Source organism: Callithrix jacchus, chromosome 4 (genome assembly GCF_049354715.1).
Source record: "Callithrix jacchus isolate 240 chromosome 4, calJac240_pri, whole genome shotgun sequence".
Classification (NCBI taxonomy): Eukaryota; Metazoa; Chordata; class Mammalia; order Primates; family Cebidae; genus Callithrix; species Callithrix jacchus.
The window spans coordinates 69,453,079-69,474,656 of record NC_133505.1 but is presented as its reverse complement, the minus strand read 5'-3'; the positions used below and the strand labels follow the sequence as shown (position 1 = coordinate 69,474,656).

The 21,578-nt window shown below is 33.9% G+C and overlaps 1 protein-coding gene across 1 annotated transcript in view; it reads left to right on the top strand.

The window, feature by feature from the left end:
* EYS (EGF-like photoreceptor maintenance factor) overlaps positions 1-21,578 on the top strand; it is a 1,911,700-nt gene that overhangs the window by 1,363,425 nt on the left and 526,697 nt on the right. Inside the window, exon 28 of the mRNA XM_035296026.3 lies at positions 8,405-8,637. Coding sequence (XP_035151917.3) covers positions 8,405-8,637 — 233 coding nt within the window. The remainder of the gene's footprint in view (positions 1-8,404; positions 8,638-21,578) is intronic.

Genomic DNA, 21,578 nt, shown 5'->3' with positions numbered 1-21,578 from the left:
AAATAGTACTTCAAAAAGTAAAAATATATATAAATTTTTGAAATAGACAAATTAAACAAGTTAGACAAAGTTGTAAAAAGAATTAATGAGCAAGATAATATATCTAAAAAATACTATGAATTGGAAAAGATATGTTGCAAAAGGAGCTGAAGATATGGAGAATAAAATAAGAAAATTTGATCTCACATAATACACACTTTAACAGGAGACAATAAAGTGAATGTGAGAGGACTATATTTACAGAATAGTTAAAAACCATAAATTCTCTCAATAGAAAAGCCATCTGAAAAACAATCTAACCTAGATGAATAAAAACAATTCTTCATCTCAACACATCACACTGAAAAAGTTCTGTTCAACCAACACAAAGGGAAATCCTTAAAAGTATGGAGAGAGGAAATACAAGTTTCCTACAGAAGTGATAACTGGACTTAACAAGCAAATTTTCAACAGAATCAATGGAAGAGGGAAAACAATGAAAACATAAAATTCGAAAGAAGACCAACAAATCTTTCTTGGAAAGATGTAAAATGAACAAACATCCATTAATAGAATCATGTCCTATAAATTGACACATGAAAACAATTGAAGTGAGGAAAGAATGTCTTCTAGCAAATCAAAAAAGATAAAATGTAAATAAAAAATGATATATCAGATATATTACCACTTAAATGAAGATTACAATTAATTTTACTGAGGGATTGGGGAAATTGGTACTCAAAAATATTTGGAGAGCTTAATTTTGTAATAGTTTTTATGGAGTACACATTAAAATGAAAACTGGGCACATTTTTCGACCCAATAAGTCACATTTCTAGATATTTATTCTTCAGATGAACTCAGAGTGGTCATGAGATGTTTGTATGATGATATTCACTGAAGTATTTACAACTTGAAAAATTTGAAATAACCATTATGTTTATCAATAGGGAAATTACACAATAAATTGTGATTCATCATCACTAAAAACTTACCTCATTAAAGTTTCTGAGTTATATCATATATAAGGATAGTAAAAGATCCCCAAGATCCTTTTTGTGAAAAATGTGAGATTTTAAGGTTAAAGTTAGCCTCAGAGGAATCCCAGCATAAGAAAACCATAAAGCATGGAATATTGAAAATATTATTCTTAGATGTAGCTAGAACATACATAGGATATATCAGGAAGACACTCCAGGCTGATGAAACTGAAAAGTGGGGTAATGTTAATAAAAACCAGAGAAGAATGCATACTTTGAATTGGAAAAAATTGGGTCTGAGAATAATACAAGAAAAATGAACATAAGGAGAAGGATGAATTAGAGAATGATAGAAACTAAAGTAAAGGATGTCAAAAAGGAAATATGAACATAAACCTGCTGAAAGGTCTAGAGGGCATTTTACTGGACAACAATAATAAAAAAAATAGGGTAGAATTTGAGGTGTGAAAGAGGAGAAAGAAAAGGAATCCAGTTTCTGATACTTCCTGATTTGTTTTATATGCAGAAAGTATCAATCTAATTCCCATCCAGCTTTCAGCTCCGGTATCAAAATGCATAGAATTTGCCTGATCTGTATGATCAAGAATAAACCTCTGTACTCTGGTATGAGACAGGAAAATCATAATCTATCAAGGCAGAGTGAGTGTTTCAAAAATACCCACCCTGCATACTGAGAAACAGCGGTCTGGAATGCCCTGAGGTGCCAGTCTTGCCTAACACACAATGCTGCAGGGAACATGACTTATATGACAAAGACTATAATCTAAGGAATCCTATTTGTGACTATGTAACAGCTAAAGAACAGAAGATGGCGGGAAAGAAATGCATTTGTCTAGTGAGAAAAATTAGGAAAATATGAAAACAAGATCCATTAAAATCACACTATTATGTGGAGTGAATTAGTTCATCTGCACTTTTAAATGACAATCTTACTAAACTTATTAAAATGTAATTTCTAACCTATTAGATAAATGTTATGTTCAAAAAAAGAGGAGTAACACTTGGGATTATGTTTCTTCAGATTAATTTTTTCATGTATAATTTGTTTTAATACTTAATATTTATTTTGAATGGCAAAGAGTATTTTTCATGTACTAACAGTAATTTTACATATTTTTTTAATAATGACAATTATATACATTTTAAACAGCAAATGTATTTTTCTATATTACTTTACCCTCTGATAGAATTCCCTATGATTATTTTCAAAGTTATTAATCAAACTAAAAACAACATAAAATTTTGGAACTAGCTGAGCATGCCATTTGTTTAACACTTTATTTAATATTATGATGTTCTCAAGGTTTGAAACTTAAAACTGTAATTGAATTATTTTCTGGATTTATTCCTCTTAGCCACACCAAGACATCATTAGCTGTTTTAAGTTGTCCTGTATGAAAACTGAATAACTGACAACTAAAAAACTCCACAGAAATGGTATAGGAGATGATACAAGTTATACATATAGGCATAGATGTAGATATGGACATAAGTATATGAAATACATGTGTATGTGTTTATAGCTGAGACATTTGATAATGCATGGAGAAACAGAGGGCTTAGAAAGAATGGTAAGCCATCACACCCTTTACTCTACATTACCAGCAAAACACATTCTACTCAGCTGGTCGGCCCCTGTGTGACTCCAGGTGAATGAAGCAGATGTTAGTTAGGCAAGTTCAGAAAACTACTTTTCGTTTAAGCAGGGTGGTGGGGAATTATTCTGCATATGATACTTAGTAACAAAGAAATATAATTACAAACAGCAAGTTTCTAGTTTTTATGTAATCGCCTATTAAACAGCAAAATTTGATGAAGAAATTATTGGTGTAAGTACAGTAAAAGTTGTTACTGTATAAACTGTAGCAACTATTCTGAGGCGAATTTGTCAAAATTTGTAAAAAACTAAGTGTACATACTACTTATAAGAGTTTATGATGCCCGGATCTGAGGGATAGAACAAATAAGATTTTTGTCAAAGATACAAAGCAAAAAGAATTTTTGATCCAACAAGGATATGGAGAATTTGAACTCTTATATTTTGCTGGCAGAAAGGTAAAATGCTGAAGCCTCTTTGGAAAATAGTTTGGCAGTTGCTCAAAATGTTCAACATAGAATATATAATCCAGCAATTCCATTCCTAAGAATATTCCCAAAAGAAATTGAAACATACCTCCAGACAAAAATTTGAACATGAATGTTCATAGTATTATTTACAATAGACAAGAGGTCAAAAAGGCCCACATATCTTTCAACCAATGAATGAAAAAATAAAATATGATAGATCCATATCAGTGCTAAAAATGAATAAAGTTCTGATTCACGTGACAACAAAGATGAACCTTGAAAACATTACACTAAATGAGAATGCCAACTCAAAACGATATGTTATATGACTTTATTTATATGAAATGTCTGAAATAGGCAAATTTTTCTATAGAGACAGAATGTAGGTTAAAGGTTTACTGAGACCAGACGGAGGATGTGTGGTGGAGAGTGGCTGATGAGGGAAATGACACTTCTTTTGCAAATGACAAAATATAAAGCTCAATTGTGGTGATGGTTGTACAATTCTATATCTACTAAAAATTATTAGATAATGCACTTTAAATGCATACACCATGTATGTAAATTGTATCTCAGTGTAACTACTGAAAATAAAGTTATGATTCAGTTAACAAGAAAAAACTCGAGACAGCTAAAATGTATCAGGTAAACATGGGGAGAAATGTCAGATATAGGTGATGGGGAGGAAGGCAACAAACCACATTGCCACGTATGTACCTATGCAACAATCTTGCATGTTCTTCACATGTACCCCAAAACCTAAAAAGCAATGAAAAATATGTATACTGATAGAATCCATGATGATATATGCGAACAATGAAAACACTCTGCAGCTTTTAAAAGCAAAGTGAAGAACTATACTTACAAATAAAGCAGCCCAATAGTTCTTATAAATAAAGAACTATTTTTGGGTGAAAAAAAAAAGAGTAGAATAGTGTATCTAAGTGGAAAGACAAAGTGGAATGAAGTATAACTTTAGAATATATTCTCATTTTTGTTAAAAAAGTCCATGTTTTCTGTATATGAGATACATGGATTTTGTTTTCCAGATTATAACTCATTTATTTCACTACTCTTTACAATCAAACACAATGATTTTTGAACCTTTCCTTCCTCTTACACTATTAAAGCTCTAAACTGAAGAGTCTTCTAGCAGTGTTTACTTCATCATCATTCTAAAAATGATCCTACTTCTGTACTTGAGAAGCCGGGTTTCTAGGCACATATCTGAGTCAGCCCACTCTTCCTTCTAAACGTTTGTGCCAGACAAATGTCTGTTGAGCAGTGGTGAAGTCAGCTGGCAATGAGCAAAATCCTTCAGGTTGAAGCAAGTGAAATGTTTAGTCCCATGGTTTTCACAGGCTGCTTGCTGTGAGATTGAAACCATGAGGAATGTGTTTTCCTTTCCTGTTCCAACTACAGTTCCCCAACATGACTGAAAATTGCTGTCCTATCAAGGTGTCTTTCTCTAATAATCAAGTTTGGTTTTGAATCAAATGAGCATATGTTATTCAGACACTAATTCATTACAAAAAAGTTATTGAAGACTTACTTCTTGCTATAATGGCTGATTGATCACTGTATCCTTGTAAAAAGTTACCTAAGAAGCAATCAAACAGATTTCTGCACTTAAAAACTCTCATACATTTATGATTTCTAGAATTTTAAAAATGGTAATTTTACTGTTCCTTTACATCGCTAATTATATTACTATGTCCATCATCTAGTCATGTTTAATAAACCTCCACAATCAGTTGATATTTTTAACCTGTATGTGAAAATAAAATTTCAGCAGTGTGAACTAATTGTCCTTTTTAAATATATAACAAATTCAATACATTTTAATTCTAAGTTTTAAAACAAGTAAATTCATTACATAATTTATAACCTGCAAAAATAAAACTGAAAGCCAAAGACTATTAATAATTATATATTGAATGTGAAATTTAATCTTTATAACAAAGATCAAATGATTAATGTTGCTTTCAAAAATTGATTTGTGATCCTGTTTTTAGATCAATTGATAGCAATTATTTTTGTGCAATCAGTTAACAAATGAAATGTGCAAAATATTGATTTTTTTTCAGGTGAGACACAGGCTCCCTGGGTTGCTACAGTAGGGGAAAGAAGTAGTAGCATTTAATTCTCTCTAATTTATTCCTGAGAAAATAGTGATTGACTGCAGTTCATGAAGTCCATGGCAAATGTTAGACGAAATGGTAAAATTATTCAAAAACATTAAGACTAAAAATTAAATTAGAATTCAGAATATTGAGTAATAAATCCCATGTCATTCATATTAGCATTGCCATTTAACTTGATGAAAATTGCCTTAAAGAGACAAAACAAGTGACTTCTTTTGCTACGGTTTTATCTTTATGACAAGGTACAAAACTTATATTGTAAGTGCTAATAGGAAGAAGCATGCTAATTTTCTAATAGAGCAATATCAGAGAAAGTTGATTACAAAACTGTATCAAAAGAATTAGAATGTATATTATTTATAAAATTAAAGTTATATAATAGAGTTATAAAATTAACCCGGATGGCAAAATTATTTCACTTGCTATTTTTCCTGATAGTAGTGTGGTACAGGACAGGTGCGGTGATTCATGCCTGTAATCTCATCACTTTGGGAGGCCGAGGCTAGCAGATCACCTGAGGCAAGGAGTTTGAGACCAGCCTGGCCAACAAGGCAAAACCCTATCTCTACTAAAAATACAAAACACCAGCCACGCATGGTGGCAGGCTCATATAATCCTAGCTACTCGAAAAGCTGAGGCAGGAGAGTTGCTTGAATTCAGGAGTGAAGGCTGCAATGAGCCAAGAGTGCACCATTGCACTGCAGCCACAGGGCAACAAGAGTGAAACTCCATCTCAGACAAACAAAAAACAACAACAAAAAGTAGTATGATACATTACATTTTTACAAAAAATGACTCAAATTCATTTATACAATATTTGTTGGAGAGCCTACTGGAGATCAAGCATTGTTAGGAATAAAATCAAAAGAAGATATACATGAGGCCAACAAACATATGAAAAAATGCTCATCATCACTGGTCATTAGAGAGATGCAAATCAAAACCACATTGAGATACCATCTCACGCCAGTTAGAATGGCGATCATTAAAAAAATCTGGAGACAACAGATGCTGGAGAGGATGTGGAGAAATAGGAACACTTTTACACTGCTGGTGGGAGTATAAATTAGTTCAACCATTGTGGAAGACAGTGTGGGGATTCCTCAAGGACATAGAAATAGAAATTCCATTTGACCCAGCAATCCCATTACTGGGTATATATCCAAAAAACTATAAATCATTCTCTATAAGGACACATGCACACGAATGTTCATTGCAGCACTGTTTACAATAGCAAAGACCTGGAACCAACCCAAATGCCCATCCACGATAGACTGGATTGGGAAAATGTGGCACATATACACCATGGAATATTATGCAGCAATCAAAAGGGATGAGTCTGTGTCCTTTGTAGGGACATGGATGAATTTGGAGAACATCATTCTCAGCAAACTGACACAAGAACAGAAAATGAAATACCGCATGTTCTCACTCACAGGCGGGTGATGAAAAAAGAGAACACATGGACACAGGGAAGGGAGTACTACACACTGGGGTCTACTGGTGGGAATCGGGGAGGGACAGCAGGGGGTGGGAAGTGGGGAGGGATAGCCTGGGGAGAAATGCCAAATGTGGGTGAAGGGGAAGACGGCAGCAAAACACACTGCCATGTGTGTACCTATGCAACTATCTTGCATGATCAGCACATGTACCCCAAAACCTAAAATGCAATTAAAAAAAAAAAGAAAGAAGAGCACAAAAGTCATCCATGTATCCTTCATGTAAATTCAGAGGAAAGAGAAGTGGGTCAGGATCAATTATGAATAAAATCTGTGATGAACTGTATGAAGAATTTCAGTTTGCAAAAGAACTGACCTGCATATTAACATACCAGTAAAATATAAATTATTTCATTTTCTTCAACTCTTTTATTCCAATAAGTTGATATTAATGTGTGTAGTACATCTAAAAATAGGTATTTAAGTCTCTCAGTTGGAGAATGTTTGAAGTGACTTCTTTTGCTAAGGTTTTATCTTTATGACAATGTACAAAATAAAATTTCTTATATTTAATTGTTGATTATTTTTATTGTAGTAAGGTTTTATACATTAAAAAGATAATTATCTCATGATTATATTAAGGGGAATTCTAAAAACATTTCTCAAACCGTTTAAAAACTCATGAGTACTCTGAAGACAATCATTAAGTATACATTTTCATTAAGTATTATAAAGATTTCTGATAAAATGAGAAACTTTTGTATGGAGGGAGAAAAAAAAAACCAAATATGTACAACCTAAATAGTAGAGGCTACACAGGAAATAACTGTACTACAAGTGCATGATAAATATTCTAACAGTGCTACAAATGAGATGTGCAATTTTAGACAGGAGAGAAACATCAGTTACTTCTTGTTGGCTAGGGACAAAAACTAATACAGGCATGGGCTTAGCACTATAGGCAAAATTTAGATAGGAACTGAGAAACTGCAATGCATAAAAAGTAGATTTCACAAATTTCCAAAATTAGGAAATTTCAGGGTCTTTAAGAAATAGTAATCTTATTTGGTTTGAGAAAATTTAAGGTATTTATTAGGAATCATGAAAAAGTTGGCTGGAAGAGCAGAGAGAAATCAGATTGTCAAGGGGTTTTGAATCTGAAAGTAAGAAATTTCACATAATTTGGAGAGAGTTTTGTCATTCATTATTTATTAGAAAAGATTAAAATGGTATTAAAATTTGTTAAAAAAAAAAGTTAGGGAGTATGTGTGGCTATTTCTAAGGTATCTCTTGGATAGCTCCCAGAAATTAATGCTAAGTCAGACTGATGATTGCACATTTCTAGCAGTTAACTTAGAAATTCTTCAAATTCAAACCATTTTAGCATGAAAATGTTACATGACCTAATTCTTGATCTTAGGCTCATAAGATAAGAAACAGCTAAAGCAGGACTATGTTTTTTCCATAAAATTACTGAGAAGTTTATAAAGGTCATTTCTTCCATGATTCTTACTACTACAGTGTCATATGTGGCTCAGCAACTTTTAACATTTACGTATCTCATAATTGTGAAACAAACATCATAATTTTTGTTATGATTACTATTTCATAATTTTTGTTATGATTACTATTTCATAATTTTGTCCTCAGTTAAAACTTGGATCAATGTTGCTTTGATTTTTCTCTTATATTAAATCAAATTTTCTATTATTTCTATTTATGTTCCTAGTTCTTTTACTTATACTTTGTTTTCTGGTCTGTTTATAAATCACAGGTCCCAGGGTTTTATGCTGTCTCCAACAGCCTCCTTTGTTGATAATTCTGATGTGACACAAGGGATTGATACCAAGTGGACTTCCATCACCCCCTCTGCTGCAGCGCCATCTGTGTGCCAGGAGGATCTATGCCACAATGGAGGCACATGCCATCCCATCTTCCCCTCCAGTGGTGTAGTCTCATTCCAATGTGACTGTCCACTATATTTCACTGGACGCTTCTGTGAAAAAGGTAATCAATCTTCCTTCATTATCCTTTTATATTTCTTTTTAAAAGCCAGAGAATGGATGGGAGTTGAAATGTATCATAAACACAGTGATGGGTACTAGTGCAAACAAGAAACATCTGTTTAATTTTATTTAAAAATGAATTCTGATAGAATACCTTCAGTTTAGTATTGTAGAAGCAAACCTAAGATTTTTTTTTTTTTTTTTTGCATTTGGAATGCCATTCAACATATATTTCCAATTGCCATTTAAAATAGAAGTTAAAATTCAGTGTTTTATATGTAGGTACTTCTAAAAGTATGATGAATCCTTCCTTTGTTTTGCATAGAGACAATTAGGTTCTAATTAATAGTATTTTTATTGCTTAATTGCCAATCAAATAGCCACATTTATATACTTCATATGCAAATCATTTGTTTGAATTTAGTGTTAAGAACAGTACATTAATTTTTATGCTTAAGAATATGGTTTTAAGATGAAGCTGTTAATGAATTTTTAAAAATTCTCCTATTGTCAACATTTAAAAGCCTCCTAAGAAGTTTTCAGTTAATTAGTGAAATGCTAGACAACTAAAGCCAGAATCACCCTGGACAGATTACAAAGTCATGACGCAGCTGACTGGTTGTCCCTGTACTGATAGCTGAAAAGTGTCATTGTTGTCTCTGTACAACTAATCTCTAGTTATAAATTAGGGAGGAGGGAATGGGGATTTTTATTGGGTTATGATTCAGATAGCAGATAATTTCATTACTTATCCAAGACTGTATTTCAGAAGTCCCCTTTTAAGTGCTAAAATGAGGGACCTCCTAATGTTAATTCAAAGGGGTGTGTGTGTGTATGTGTGTGTGTGTGTGTTATTCAACCCTTCTTCCAAAATGACCTTGTATGACTGTGAATGTTTACCATTCAGCCAAGTAAGCAAGCAAATACACTAAAAGGCACAGAAATGGAAACAGTCTATTTTCATGTTCATCTTGAGACATCATATGAGTGTTATTCAAAATTGATTTTAACTGTAAAATGCTTTTAAAGATATATCACTAAGCTTGATTTTTAGACAAGTATTTCATGTGTTTGTAAAATATCATGACATTTGCTTTCTGCAGTAATTTAAGGCCATTTATATTATATTCTATGAGTAGAGAGGTCTAGGGGGATCAGTTGGTTGGTAAAGCCCTTTTAGATCCATATTTAACTGTTTAAAACTCGGAAACAGCTTTTTCTCTTTGTAATTTTGTGCTGGGTGGAGTCTTAAAAAATACTCTACTTTATTTATTTATTTAGAGATGGAGTCTTGCTCTGTTGCCCAGGCTGGAGTGCAATGGTGCAATCTTGGCTCACTGCAACCTCTGCCTCCTGTGTTCAAGGGATATTCCTGCCTCAGCCTCCATAGCAGCTGGGATTACAAACATGATCCACCATGCCCGGCTAATTTTGCATTTTTTGTAGAGACAGGATTTCACCATGTTGGCCAGGCTGGTCTCAAACTCAAGTTATCCACCCACCTCAGCCTCCGAAAGTGCTGAGATTACAGATATGAGCCACTGTGGCCAATTTTAATTTTTTAATGTTAGTGTATCTCCTGGTTAGACACATGTATTACACTAGCAATGACCCTCTAAGCCATCATTTCTCTCTGTCTCACTGAATCCCCAGTTCTCTCCTATAACTCTTTACCTAGTATCGTTAACACTTCATAGAGTAACCTGTATTCTCCTCCAGAAAAAAAGAATGGAGATTTTTTTCGGAGTTAAGCCAAGGCTTCCCTGAGGTTTAATTGTATTTAACATTTTTGGTGGCAGAATGTAGGAAACTGACCTGAGGAAAAGAATTAGAAAGCTACCCTATTTTTGCTGTAGGAATTACATTTCCATATTATTAATCATTTTCTACTTCTTAAGTTTTTAACTCTTTTTCTTGTTAAATTTACAATACTTTAAAAACTAATAAATTGGATTTTGCTAAGCACTATAGTAAGTAATCTACTATAGAGTACTTCTTTTTTCAAAGTAGATAATAATCAGACACTGACTAATATTTTTTAATAAGTAGTAGTTACAAAATTATATATTAAAGAGAAATTTTAATTCACTAATACCTGAGACATATGATATACTAAACAAAATTAATGTAGTAGGACTATTTTTAGATTATTATATCATACTATCTGTAATTTTTTTTTGTTCTTGCCTCCTTTTTGGAAAATGTTTCTGTATAATACATAGAATACCATGTGATGTGCATGTTCAAAACTGAAATTTTATTTATAAATATTAAAATGACAAACATTTATTTTTCACCATTTACTCCTTACATTCGAATGAAGTACCTTGCCTCATTCTGTCATAAAGAAAACCAAGGGCAGAATTGCGTTTTCACCCTATTGCTCTAAATGTAATTTGCGATGTTGCGTGCCTTAGAATCCACACTGACACATGTTGGCTACTGCTACTGCCTAAGGTCTGTAATTCAGGAATCTGGTACTAGGATGTAATTTTTTATAGGATGATTCAGGTTGGCCAGATGAATCATCCTATAAAATGATTCATCATCCTACAAATGATGAAACCTAAGTGCAAATTTCAATAAATATTATTATATACCACTTTTAAGTTGTTCAATGGCCTGGTAAAAACCTTGCTTTGGATAAACAATCCCTAAGTCTTCCCTATTTATAAATATTATATAAATTCTTAGAAATGCTCTCCGTACTAAATGCTTAAATTTACAGAGAAATCAGAATTTACAGATAGAGGACCATGAAAATGATTTTTTAAATAAATTCCTTATTGAGTACAGTCAACATCTAAAATATATGAACTTCTGCTTCAGGAATGAAATTTGCATAATATTACTGTGAAGAGACCAGATTTACCAGACACTGCACTGAGTGCTTCATGCATCTTATTTCACTTAACCCTCAGAATAACCCTGCTGAAGTAGGCTCTCTAAATTACCCCCATTTACAAATGAGAGATCTAAAGCTTAGAGAGGTTACTTTGTCAAGGTCACACAGTTTGTACATGGTAGAAATGGGATTAGAAGTAATCTTGGCTGACTCCAGATTTCACATTTAACCACCATGCTATATTACTGTACTACTTGGAAAATCAAATTTAACATGATGGCATGAAATAAAATTTTTAAATTGTCCCACTCTGTCATCTGTTTACAAAAATCATCTTTGCTTCAGAAAAAAGTTTTTTAAAAATAAAATAAAATTTCAAAAATTATCAAACCAAAGAAGTTAATGTTTATCTAGTAAGTTTCTAATTAAGAAGAAATCCCCATAAAATGAAACTAAAAAGCACATTAGGTAAGCCCCAAAATTTGTGTCTGAGTGGTCATATCTTTTCATAATGATTTCACTTAAACTAAAATATAGAAAGTAGATTTTAGAGTATTTAATTTTCAGAAAAATCTAGACATAACCTGATAAAAGAACATGACTGAAAAATATATAATTACATAAACATCCAGATATAAAGATATGTTGGAAATTCATTTTTCTTTCCAAGCCTTGCTCCTTTTTACTTTCAGTTAATATTCTTAACCTGTGACAGAATGTTAGAATATATTATTTTACAACTTTGATGTTTCACGGCAAAATACAGTTGTCAATTAAAGTATAGGCCCCGAACTAAAATATCACTAGATCCAGCAATACAGAGAAAGAATTTCTGGAGCTATGAGACTCAAGAATGGGTCACCCACACACATACTTCCCATTGACTTGGCATTACATCATATGCTGCTCTACTTTATCAAATCATCCATATCCAATCTGCTAATAACATTGACTTACAGAATTAGTTTGATTTAATATGCGCTTTTTTTTCTTCAACACATGCTATCTTAATTCATATTAGCTAAACCTTGTTGCCTACTTCATCATAATAATCCTGTATCCCACCAAGGGAAACATAAGAGCATATATTCTTGCTTTGTTTTATATGGCTGCATGCAGGCAGATGGCTGTCTCCTACTGTAAAGTTCAGAATGACAGATTTAGAATATCAGTGTCTTGTGCTGGGGAAAAGCGTATGCCTCTGACTATTAATTATAGGATTAACATTTTTAAAGAGCCTCATACTTTTTAGTATTCTATAAAACTGTTTTATAAATAGTATAATAAAGGAGTATTTAAATGCCATACATTAAAAGCAAGAAATATTTTGTTTTAATTGATATTCTATCTGCATATATTCCATATATGTTTAAAGGTTAACTGTACTGAGTAAATTACAAATGTAGAAATAAAAGTGGGAGGCTTTACTAGGTGTTTTGTTTTGTTAAAAAGAAATAGACTACCTTGATATCTCTGTTTTTTACTATAACCGGAATGTATCTTAAAAGTGTGTAAGAGTAGTCTGAATATATTTATTAACTTTAAATCAGGTGGCTGAGTGTCAGGGATTCCTGGGCTAAGAAGGCAGGGAAACAGCATCAGCAAGGTTCTTACAACAGTGATTTATCTCTTTTCCAGAGAACTGATGGTCTATACCATCAAAAAAGGACCGAGACATAGGTGTTTGCCTTTTCAAATGTTACTATCTGTGTCTCGATCTGTATGAAATCAGAGCAATGCTGCATATTTATTAATAAATGACAATGGCTGAAATACTGATATGTTAAATTGAAAATAAATGGGGATTGAAATCAAGAACAGAGGCTAACAGGAGGCAAGATTACCTATTATCAAAGACAGGGGATTTCATTTTTGAAGTCAGAGGTAGACTGGAGGTTTATAACCTGCTCTGCTCTTCTCCTCTATGAACTGCTACATTCTCCAACAGGGAACACCGGGCGCAGCTGGAGACAAAGACAGCCTGCTCCCTATTCTCATGCTTATAACTATGACACAATCCTCAGTGAGCTTAAATCAAGGTTTTGACAGGGCTGTGTTCCTTACTGGAGTATCTAAGGGAGAATGCATTTCCTTGCCTTATCCATCTTCTAGAGGATGTCTGCATTTTTTGTCTCATGGCCCCTTCATCTATTTTCAAAGCCAACAATGGCAAGTCTGATGTTTCTCATATTGTATCTCTCAGACATACTCTTACAACTCCCTTTTCTATGCTTAAGGAGGCTCGTGATTATAGAGGGCCCACTGAGATAATCCAGGATAATCTCTGTGTCTCAGAGTCAGCTGGTTAGCAATCTTAATGCAATCTGCATCCTTAATTCCCCTTTGTCATGTAAGGTAAGATAGGTACAGTTTCTGGGAACAGGGCTTTGGACATCTTTGGGAGGCCATTATTCTGCCCACCAAAGGATCTCTGGTCATCTCTCAGGGGACTTACATGATTATACAAAAACAGAAACCTATTGGGTGGATATCTAGTGTTCATCAAATTGTGAGAAGTAAATTAAATCAGTTTAGAAAATGTACTGAAGGATGTTTGATATTCTGGAGGGCCAGGGAACAAGAGCTATAATGAGGCTGATCTAGGAACAGACTGGTCTATCCGCCCCCAGCACTGGACATGTGCCATGTTCTGAACCACTTGCTCAAGATTCAGAGTCCCAGGAGATACTCTGAAATTGTCTAATTGGCAAAACCTCAACCATATGCTAACCCACTGCCTGTGCAAGAGAAGGAGGAGAGAACAAGAAGGGCCATTTTGCCTTGGGCTTCTGAAATAGTAACTAGACCATTCAATCCACCAAGAGTCACAAAACAGGCCTATTCTTTATTTCAAAACAAAAAGATAATCATTCACATAAGGCATTCATAGCATGTGTGCAAATTTTTTTCTCCCTGGATTTCTGTCTTTTATATCCATTTATTTTGCAGAATAGTTTAGCAAAACTTTTTGTTGCCTTTTATCTGCACAAACACACTGTAAATACATCATCAAAATATTTTCATAAACAAAGATTTTTCCCTTTCTTACTTTCAATTTAGGTCATCAAGAAAAATGTTGTATGGAGAAGACAGTATCTGAAATGGTACTTAAAAGGTTCAGTTTAAACGGTACTTTAAAAAATTAGAATGAACAAGTACATGAAGGAGAAGGGAGCTGCCTAGTTTGGTTTGGGAGCAGGGCACATATGGGATCAACTGAGAAGTAAAGCTAGAAATTCAGTTGCAACTTATACTGCGGAGAACCCTAAATGACAAAGTAAAATATAAAACCATTAGAATGGTTTTCAATCAAGCAAAAGACATAATGACCAGAATTGAACTTCAGAATGATAGATATGGAAGTAGAATATAGAAAGGATTATGGTGGGGAGGGAGATGAGATACGGAGAAAAATTGAGAAATAATTACAACAGGCTAAAAATATAGGATGATAACTCTTTAATCCTAATGCTTTGAAACAATTCAGAAGCATAGAAGATGTTTGTGTTCTCTTGTGCAGAACACAGTATTGATTTTTTTTAATCAAAACTTTACCAGACTGGATAACACTTTTATCCTTTCATGTATTATTTTGTGAAGAAAAATATGTGGTATAAAATGTAATCACAGAAAACAAGTCACAGTAAATGTTCCTTCCATTCTCTCCTTCTTTTTGGCACTATCTTCTGCCTCACCTATTGACCAAAAAACTGAATTATATGCAGTAAAATCTGACCATGGCACAAATGATATGGATAATAAAGGAAATAAGATAGGCCTGTTACAAAAAATTTACAGTCAAAGCAAGAATGACCAACTAGCTAAACATTTGCAAGTACATGAATACATGTGTACTGGGTAGAACGATTTATCTTATATTTCTAATTCAGTGCTAACTTTCTTAACAGCCATGATTTCATTGCATTAATTCCTATTTGTTTTTAATTGAATTACTATATACATCACATGTACACCCACACATAAAGATAATTTGGCACATAAAAGATAATTAAAATATGTGTTTAAAGTTTTTATAGAATTATTACAATCATTCACTATTGGAAAACACCTTAAAATTAAATTAGTTGAAAGTAACATTTCAGTGGTGCAGAAACAATGTTCCAAAAATGTATAGTAACTTAAGTAAACTACTAGTTAAAGGCAAATATAGAAGTAGAATACAAGGTTCATATAGAAAATGTACCACAGAGCATGTGTCCCCCAAAGTTTTTCAGGGATATATTCCAAGTTGAATTGCAAGAAAAATATATTGAGTTGCATAAATATTTGAAATAAACAATAGAATAAATAAACTAGGATACTGATGACCTCAAGTATACCAAATTATCTCTAGAGAGATAGACAAATATTTCACTTGAGGTATAGAAACTTAATGTTTGATGAATTTACTAACAGTCCTTTTAATTGACAGGCATCTTTAAAAGCATTTTTTTACTGAAGTCAATTTACTAACACAAATAGCAGAAAAGATCATTATAATTTCTTATTTACTGCCAATGAAATCACTTTATGTGATAATGTTTAAACAGTGGGAATAATTACAAAAAATTGATATTCAGTGATCATGCAACTTATTTTTAATGATTCCAAGATAGGGTGCACTGAGAATGGAGAAAATCCTGTTTAAAAATCTACAACAAGGAAATGCCATTTAAGCCAAAACTTAAAAAACAGAAAGTCACCAGAATTTTGAAAAGCAGAGGAATGTTCCAAAGACAATAGTATGTTCCCATGAACATGAGTATATAAGAATGAGTTTATGAGTTTAAAAAGGAAAAACTCTGAATACCAATAATTTTCTTATACTTAAGACAAAACAAATTATTGAAGAAAAAACAATGCCTCTAATTTCATTCACTGGTGTATTTTGAATTTATAATGAGCCTATTGTTTCTCATCTCATTAAATTTAATAAAGCTTTATGGCCAAATGCTAAATATGGCTATTTTTTTTCTGATACTGCAGCTCATAGTCTTTCAAAGAAAACACTATACTTTTTCATAGAACACATTATCTGATAATTAAATTAATGGGGTTTAGTTGAGAATTTTAATATCATTTGACATCTTAACATTTTAAATAACAGTAGAGGAACTACACTAATTCTTTTGTATTATACTATTTACAATAAAATAGTAAAGATGTGAAAAAAATGCTATTCTCTAGTTAACTGGAATAAATCAGGAAAAAGGACTGAATAATATAAATTTGGATATGAAAACAGACCAGCAATAAAAACAAACGCTAATGTGAACCTGCCCCACAACATTATTACACGATGGCAAAACAACAAAAAACTATAATGAGCAGAGATAATTTTGTTCAGTCTCTGAGAAACTGATTTTCAGACATTTTCATCAACATGTGCAGAAAACTTAATTTAAGAACTTACAGGTAAAAGACAACATCATGCCCTTACTTGTAAATACAATCATATTAATGAAACTAAAAATTACCTAAGCAGAAGAATTTATTATTTAACTGTCCTGGAAATACTAAATCAATTTCCACTGCTTTAATCTATTTTGGTAAGCTTTTTCTAAGGATGTCTGTATTCTCTGTCCTCCGATCATACATACGATATGGATCTAAATAAATATGAAGAGAGATGAAGCAAAATGGAAATTGAAAATAATCTTTACACAAATATGCCACCTTTTGCCTGCAGTTCTCTTGGTGGCCTGTGGTTTAAAAGTAGGAAATGGATACTTTGGGTAATCTCAGTGTTTCTGAAGATTACAGTAGTCTCCATTAATCCACAGGAGATAGAATTCTAAGACCTCCCCACCCATCCAGTGTATACCTGAAACTTCAAATAGTACCAAGCCCTATATGCAGTCATCCTTTGTTTTTATGGGAGTTTGGCTCCAGGACTCCTCTGGGATACCATAAACAGTCAAGTTTCTTATATAAAATGGACAAAAGAATTGCTCACATCCCAGGTGGGAAGGATGGGGACAGTATGAGATTTCATCATGGTATTCAGAAAGGTGTGCAATTTAAAAATGTGTGAATTGTTTATTTCTGGAATTTTCTATTTAGTATTTTTGGACTGCATTTGACCATGGACTAACTAACTGAAACTGAGGAAAGCAAAACAGCAGATGAGGAGGAACTACTGTAATATCAGATTGTCATAGCCCATTTTCTGTTGCTGTAACAGAATATCACAGACTAGGTAATTTATAATAAACAGAAATTTAACAGTTCATAGTTATGGAGACTGGAAAGTCCAAGATTGAGGGGTTGCATCTGGTGAGGGCCTTCTTGCTGTGTCATCCCATGACAGGAAACAAAAGGAAATCAAGATGGTGAAAGAAAGAAAGAAAAAGGGAGCCTAACTACCCCTTTTATAATGAACCCCCTGCTGTGATAAAGCGTTAATCCATTCACTTTGTCCTCATGGCCTAATCACTTCTCATTACAACCCACCTGCCAACATTGTTGCATTGGGGAGTCAGTTTCTAACACATTTTGGGGTTTACATGCAAATCATAGTACTAATGTAGTAACTAAGAAACAGGAAAGCAAATAATAAAAGCTAATATTTACCATTGTACCCTTGGTACACACTGTGCTAGACCCTTTTCATGCATTTTCTCTTTCATTCCACACACCAACTCTGTGAATCAAGTAATAATTGAAGTTGAAGATTTTCTTACCTCCAAGTTATAGAAACCAACTCGATAAAAAATAACTGGTAGTGACTCATTTAATCATCATAAATCAATATGATTTTGAAGTAAAAATTATTCTGTCCACTTAATTCAAGAGAAAAAAATGGAGGCAGAGAGTTTAAGTGTCTTATCCATAGTTACTGAGTCAGTAAATTCTGGAACTGAGATTAGAGTCCAAGCTTTATGAACTAGTCTACCTTTCCAATCCAAGTTAAAATAAACAAAGACAGAATCAAATTTATTATATGAATATAAAGATGGAATTTCATAGAACCCCAGAATGAGAATACAAAAATGTTTGCAGAAGGGAACTATAACTAGAAACAAAAGCCCTCTCAGTATTTTCTCTGTTCAAGTGATGTTTCATTCTTCCTACCATGTCCTGATTGACAACGGATTTTGAATGAACATTGTAGAGTCCTTCTCCCAAAAAAGATCTGAACTATTCTTAGATGGAACCTGGGGAAGAGAAACTGGCTATCCAGTTTGGCTAAGAGAACCACTCCTTATCCAATGGCTCTAGCCAAAAGTATGCCATGCCAGCCTATCTGCTCACTGATCTATAAGATCAGAAAGGAGCTGCCCAAGAAGAAAGAATTATGGTAGGCAGGAAATATACTATGAAATTTGTAAACTACAACTATTCATATTCCCATCCTACTGCTGAAAAAACTGTGCACAGAGAAAATAATTTGTGGGGTCAACAAGGTTAGAACTCATTAATTTGTGATTACCAAAGCAAGAACTCAAACCAAGGTGTATTTAATGCCAGAAACAGTTTTCTTAAACTGCCATATATTTTTATTAAAAAATCTTTCTTAACAAAACCAAAAATAATGTCATCTATATTGACATAGTAATGCATTCAGTTATTAAATGATCTGACTTGGTAGATTGTACTCAAGAATAATTTCATTTCTTCTAATGCTGACTATAGAAATGTTCTATCAGATTTCTCCTGCTCTCTTATTTTGTGATAAACAGGGAATATCCCATAGTTCTCATGTCACTTGTATTGAAAAGTCTAATCCAATTAGAAACTTCACTCCTATATTCAATTTGAAACTATCCACACCCTTCTGCCTTCCCTTGGATCCACTTCCTCCTCAAAGCTAGAGTCTTCAAGGTCACATCAGGATAGGAGGAATCAGAAAAAGCATCAAAAGTCATATTATTTAGCAGGTGTTGATTTAATTCTGCATGGGCAGCAAATGCATTCTGTCATTGCAGTTGCATCAGTGGTTTGATGGTGATTCCCCACACCACCTTTCCCGGTCTTAAATTGTGCACTCCCAGCTAATATCCTGCAGATTCTCTTTAGCAATTCTTGGGGAAGTACATGCCTGCCCTTTTTGGCTGGTGCACATGACAAGTTAGAAATATTATTATACAACATTATTTCTAGATGACTTGAGTCTTGCTACCCACCTTATCATAAATTGGATCCCAGAAAATCTCAGGCATCACTGTCCTGTCAACTAAGAGAAGTGTAAGTAAACCCATGGGTAAATTCTCACTCTCTTCAATAACTTTGCAGGCTACTCCAGCTCTCCAGCTGCCTTCAAGATTCTCCCAGCAAGAAGCAGGCTCCAGTTTTCATTCCCTGCTTCCTAACTGTAGAATGTCAAAGGCAAACAAGGCTAGACATTATTTAAAGCAGTGAAAACAGATTTTATTCAGTACTGACAGTAGGAGAAGAGCTGAGCTTTATTCTGACTTGTGTAGAGGTGATTGAGTGTTTTTAAGTCAGAATGAGTGAGGGGGAAAAGTAGGGACTCAAGTAGTGCGACAGAAGTGAAAAATTACCAAGGGTTGGTCAGTGTAAATGTGATTAGGCCAGCTGTGTCTGCTAGCTGGCAACTCTCCCAGGTTAAGGTTCTGTCCTCTCAGAGAGGATAGAACAGAGGTTCTATCCTTCTTGATTACATTTCAAAGAAAAGGCTCTCTCTGTCTTTAAGAAAGAAACTTCTAAGTTGTAAGAGATACAGTCATCTCAAAGGAACACAAAAAGGAGTGATGATTGTAAGGCTTTTTAGTAAGTCCTCTAAGAAAGGGAGGTCAGAGGCCTAACTTCAGGCATGACTGAAGCAAATCAATTTACCTGGCAGTATTGTGCTTTCTCAGGTAGGCCATTTCAATGGAGGGGCAGGGGCACCTGTGGCTATCCTATGGACAGGGCTTCATGCTGCTAGAGATCCTGCTAGACTGTGGTCCTCTCAATGCAGAGACTTATATGGAGTCATTATGTGCTGAGATTTCTACACTTCTCATGGAACCACGTGTCTAGTACTCCCAAAAACTCTCTCTACACAAATAGCAACAGAGTCCTACAAACTGCTCAGTTCTACAAGCATGTGTCTTGCCTGCTTTTGGGGATTTCCTCACTTGGTTTGTGGTGGGGGTAGGATATGCCTCAGTGCTTTCTACCCTTAAATTTTTCTGAAGCATCGCTCTCTTTGATAAACTCTAACTTTCTCTCACAAGATCTGGGGAGATGGTACCGAGGCCAATGATATGTTTAATACCCATCTTTAGAAGAGGAGGTAGTGTATCACCCATTGTTTGAAGTTTGAAAACTTTAATAAGAATTTTGAGAAAATAGGAAAAGTTCTCTTATAGATATTATCATATTAACATAAAGAAAGAATGTGTTATAATCAAAACAGAAATGAATCCACTTTTGAGGATTAATGGTATTTCTTTCTGCAGTTCCTTTTTTTTTTTTTTGAGATAGAGTCTTTCTCTGTCACCCAGGCTGGAGTGCAGTGGCCTAATCTCAGCTCACTGCAAACTGCCTCCTGGATTCAACGGATTCCCCTGTCTCAGCTTCCCAAGTAGCTGGGATTACAGGCATGCACCACCATGCCTGGCTACTCTTTGTATTTTTAGTAGAGACAAGGTTTCATCGTGTTCACCAGGCTGGTCTCAAACTCCAGACTTCAGGTTATCCACCTGCCTCAGCCTCCCAAAGACATGACAGGCTCTTTCTGCAGTTCTTTTCTAATATTTACATTGACTTATGCCTAGTGGCAGAGGAGTTTCAAATAGACCCAAAAAGATTCTGAAGACATAGTTGAATTCTAAAGATTTTAAGATTCTGCCACTGTACTCCAGCCTGGCAACAGAGTGATACTCTGTCTCAAAAAAAAAAAAAAAGAAAAAAGTCACGTGGTATTTACATTCTGCAACACATATATTGTGATATAAACATTAAATAAAACCATTCTCCATGAATTTTTATGTTTCTCCTCTGACTACAAGCAAATCTGTTATGCTGGTGCAGTTTCCTGGAGACACGTCTATTTGAGAAGCACAAGTTTATTGAAAAACACTGGGAGTAAGAAGATAGGGAATTCAGTCTTGGTCCAATTCCTAGTTATGTAGCTTTGGAGAAATCTT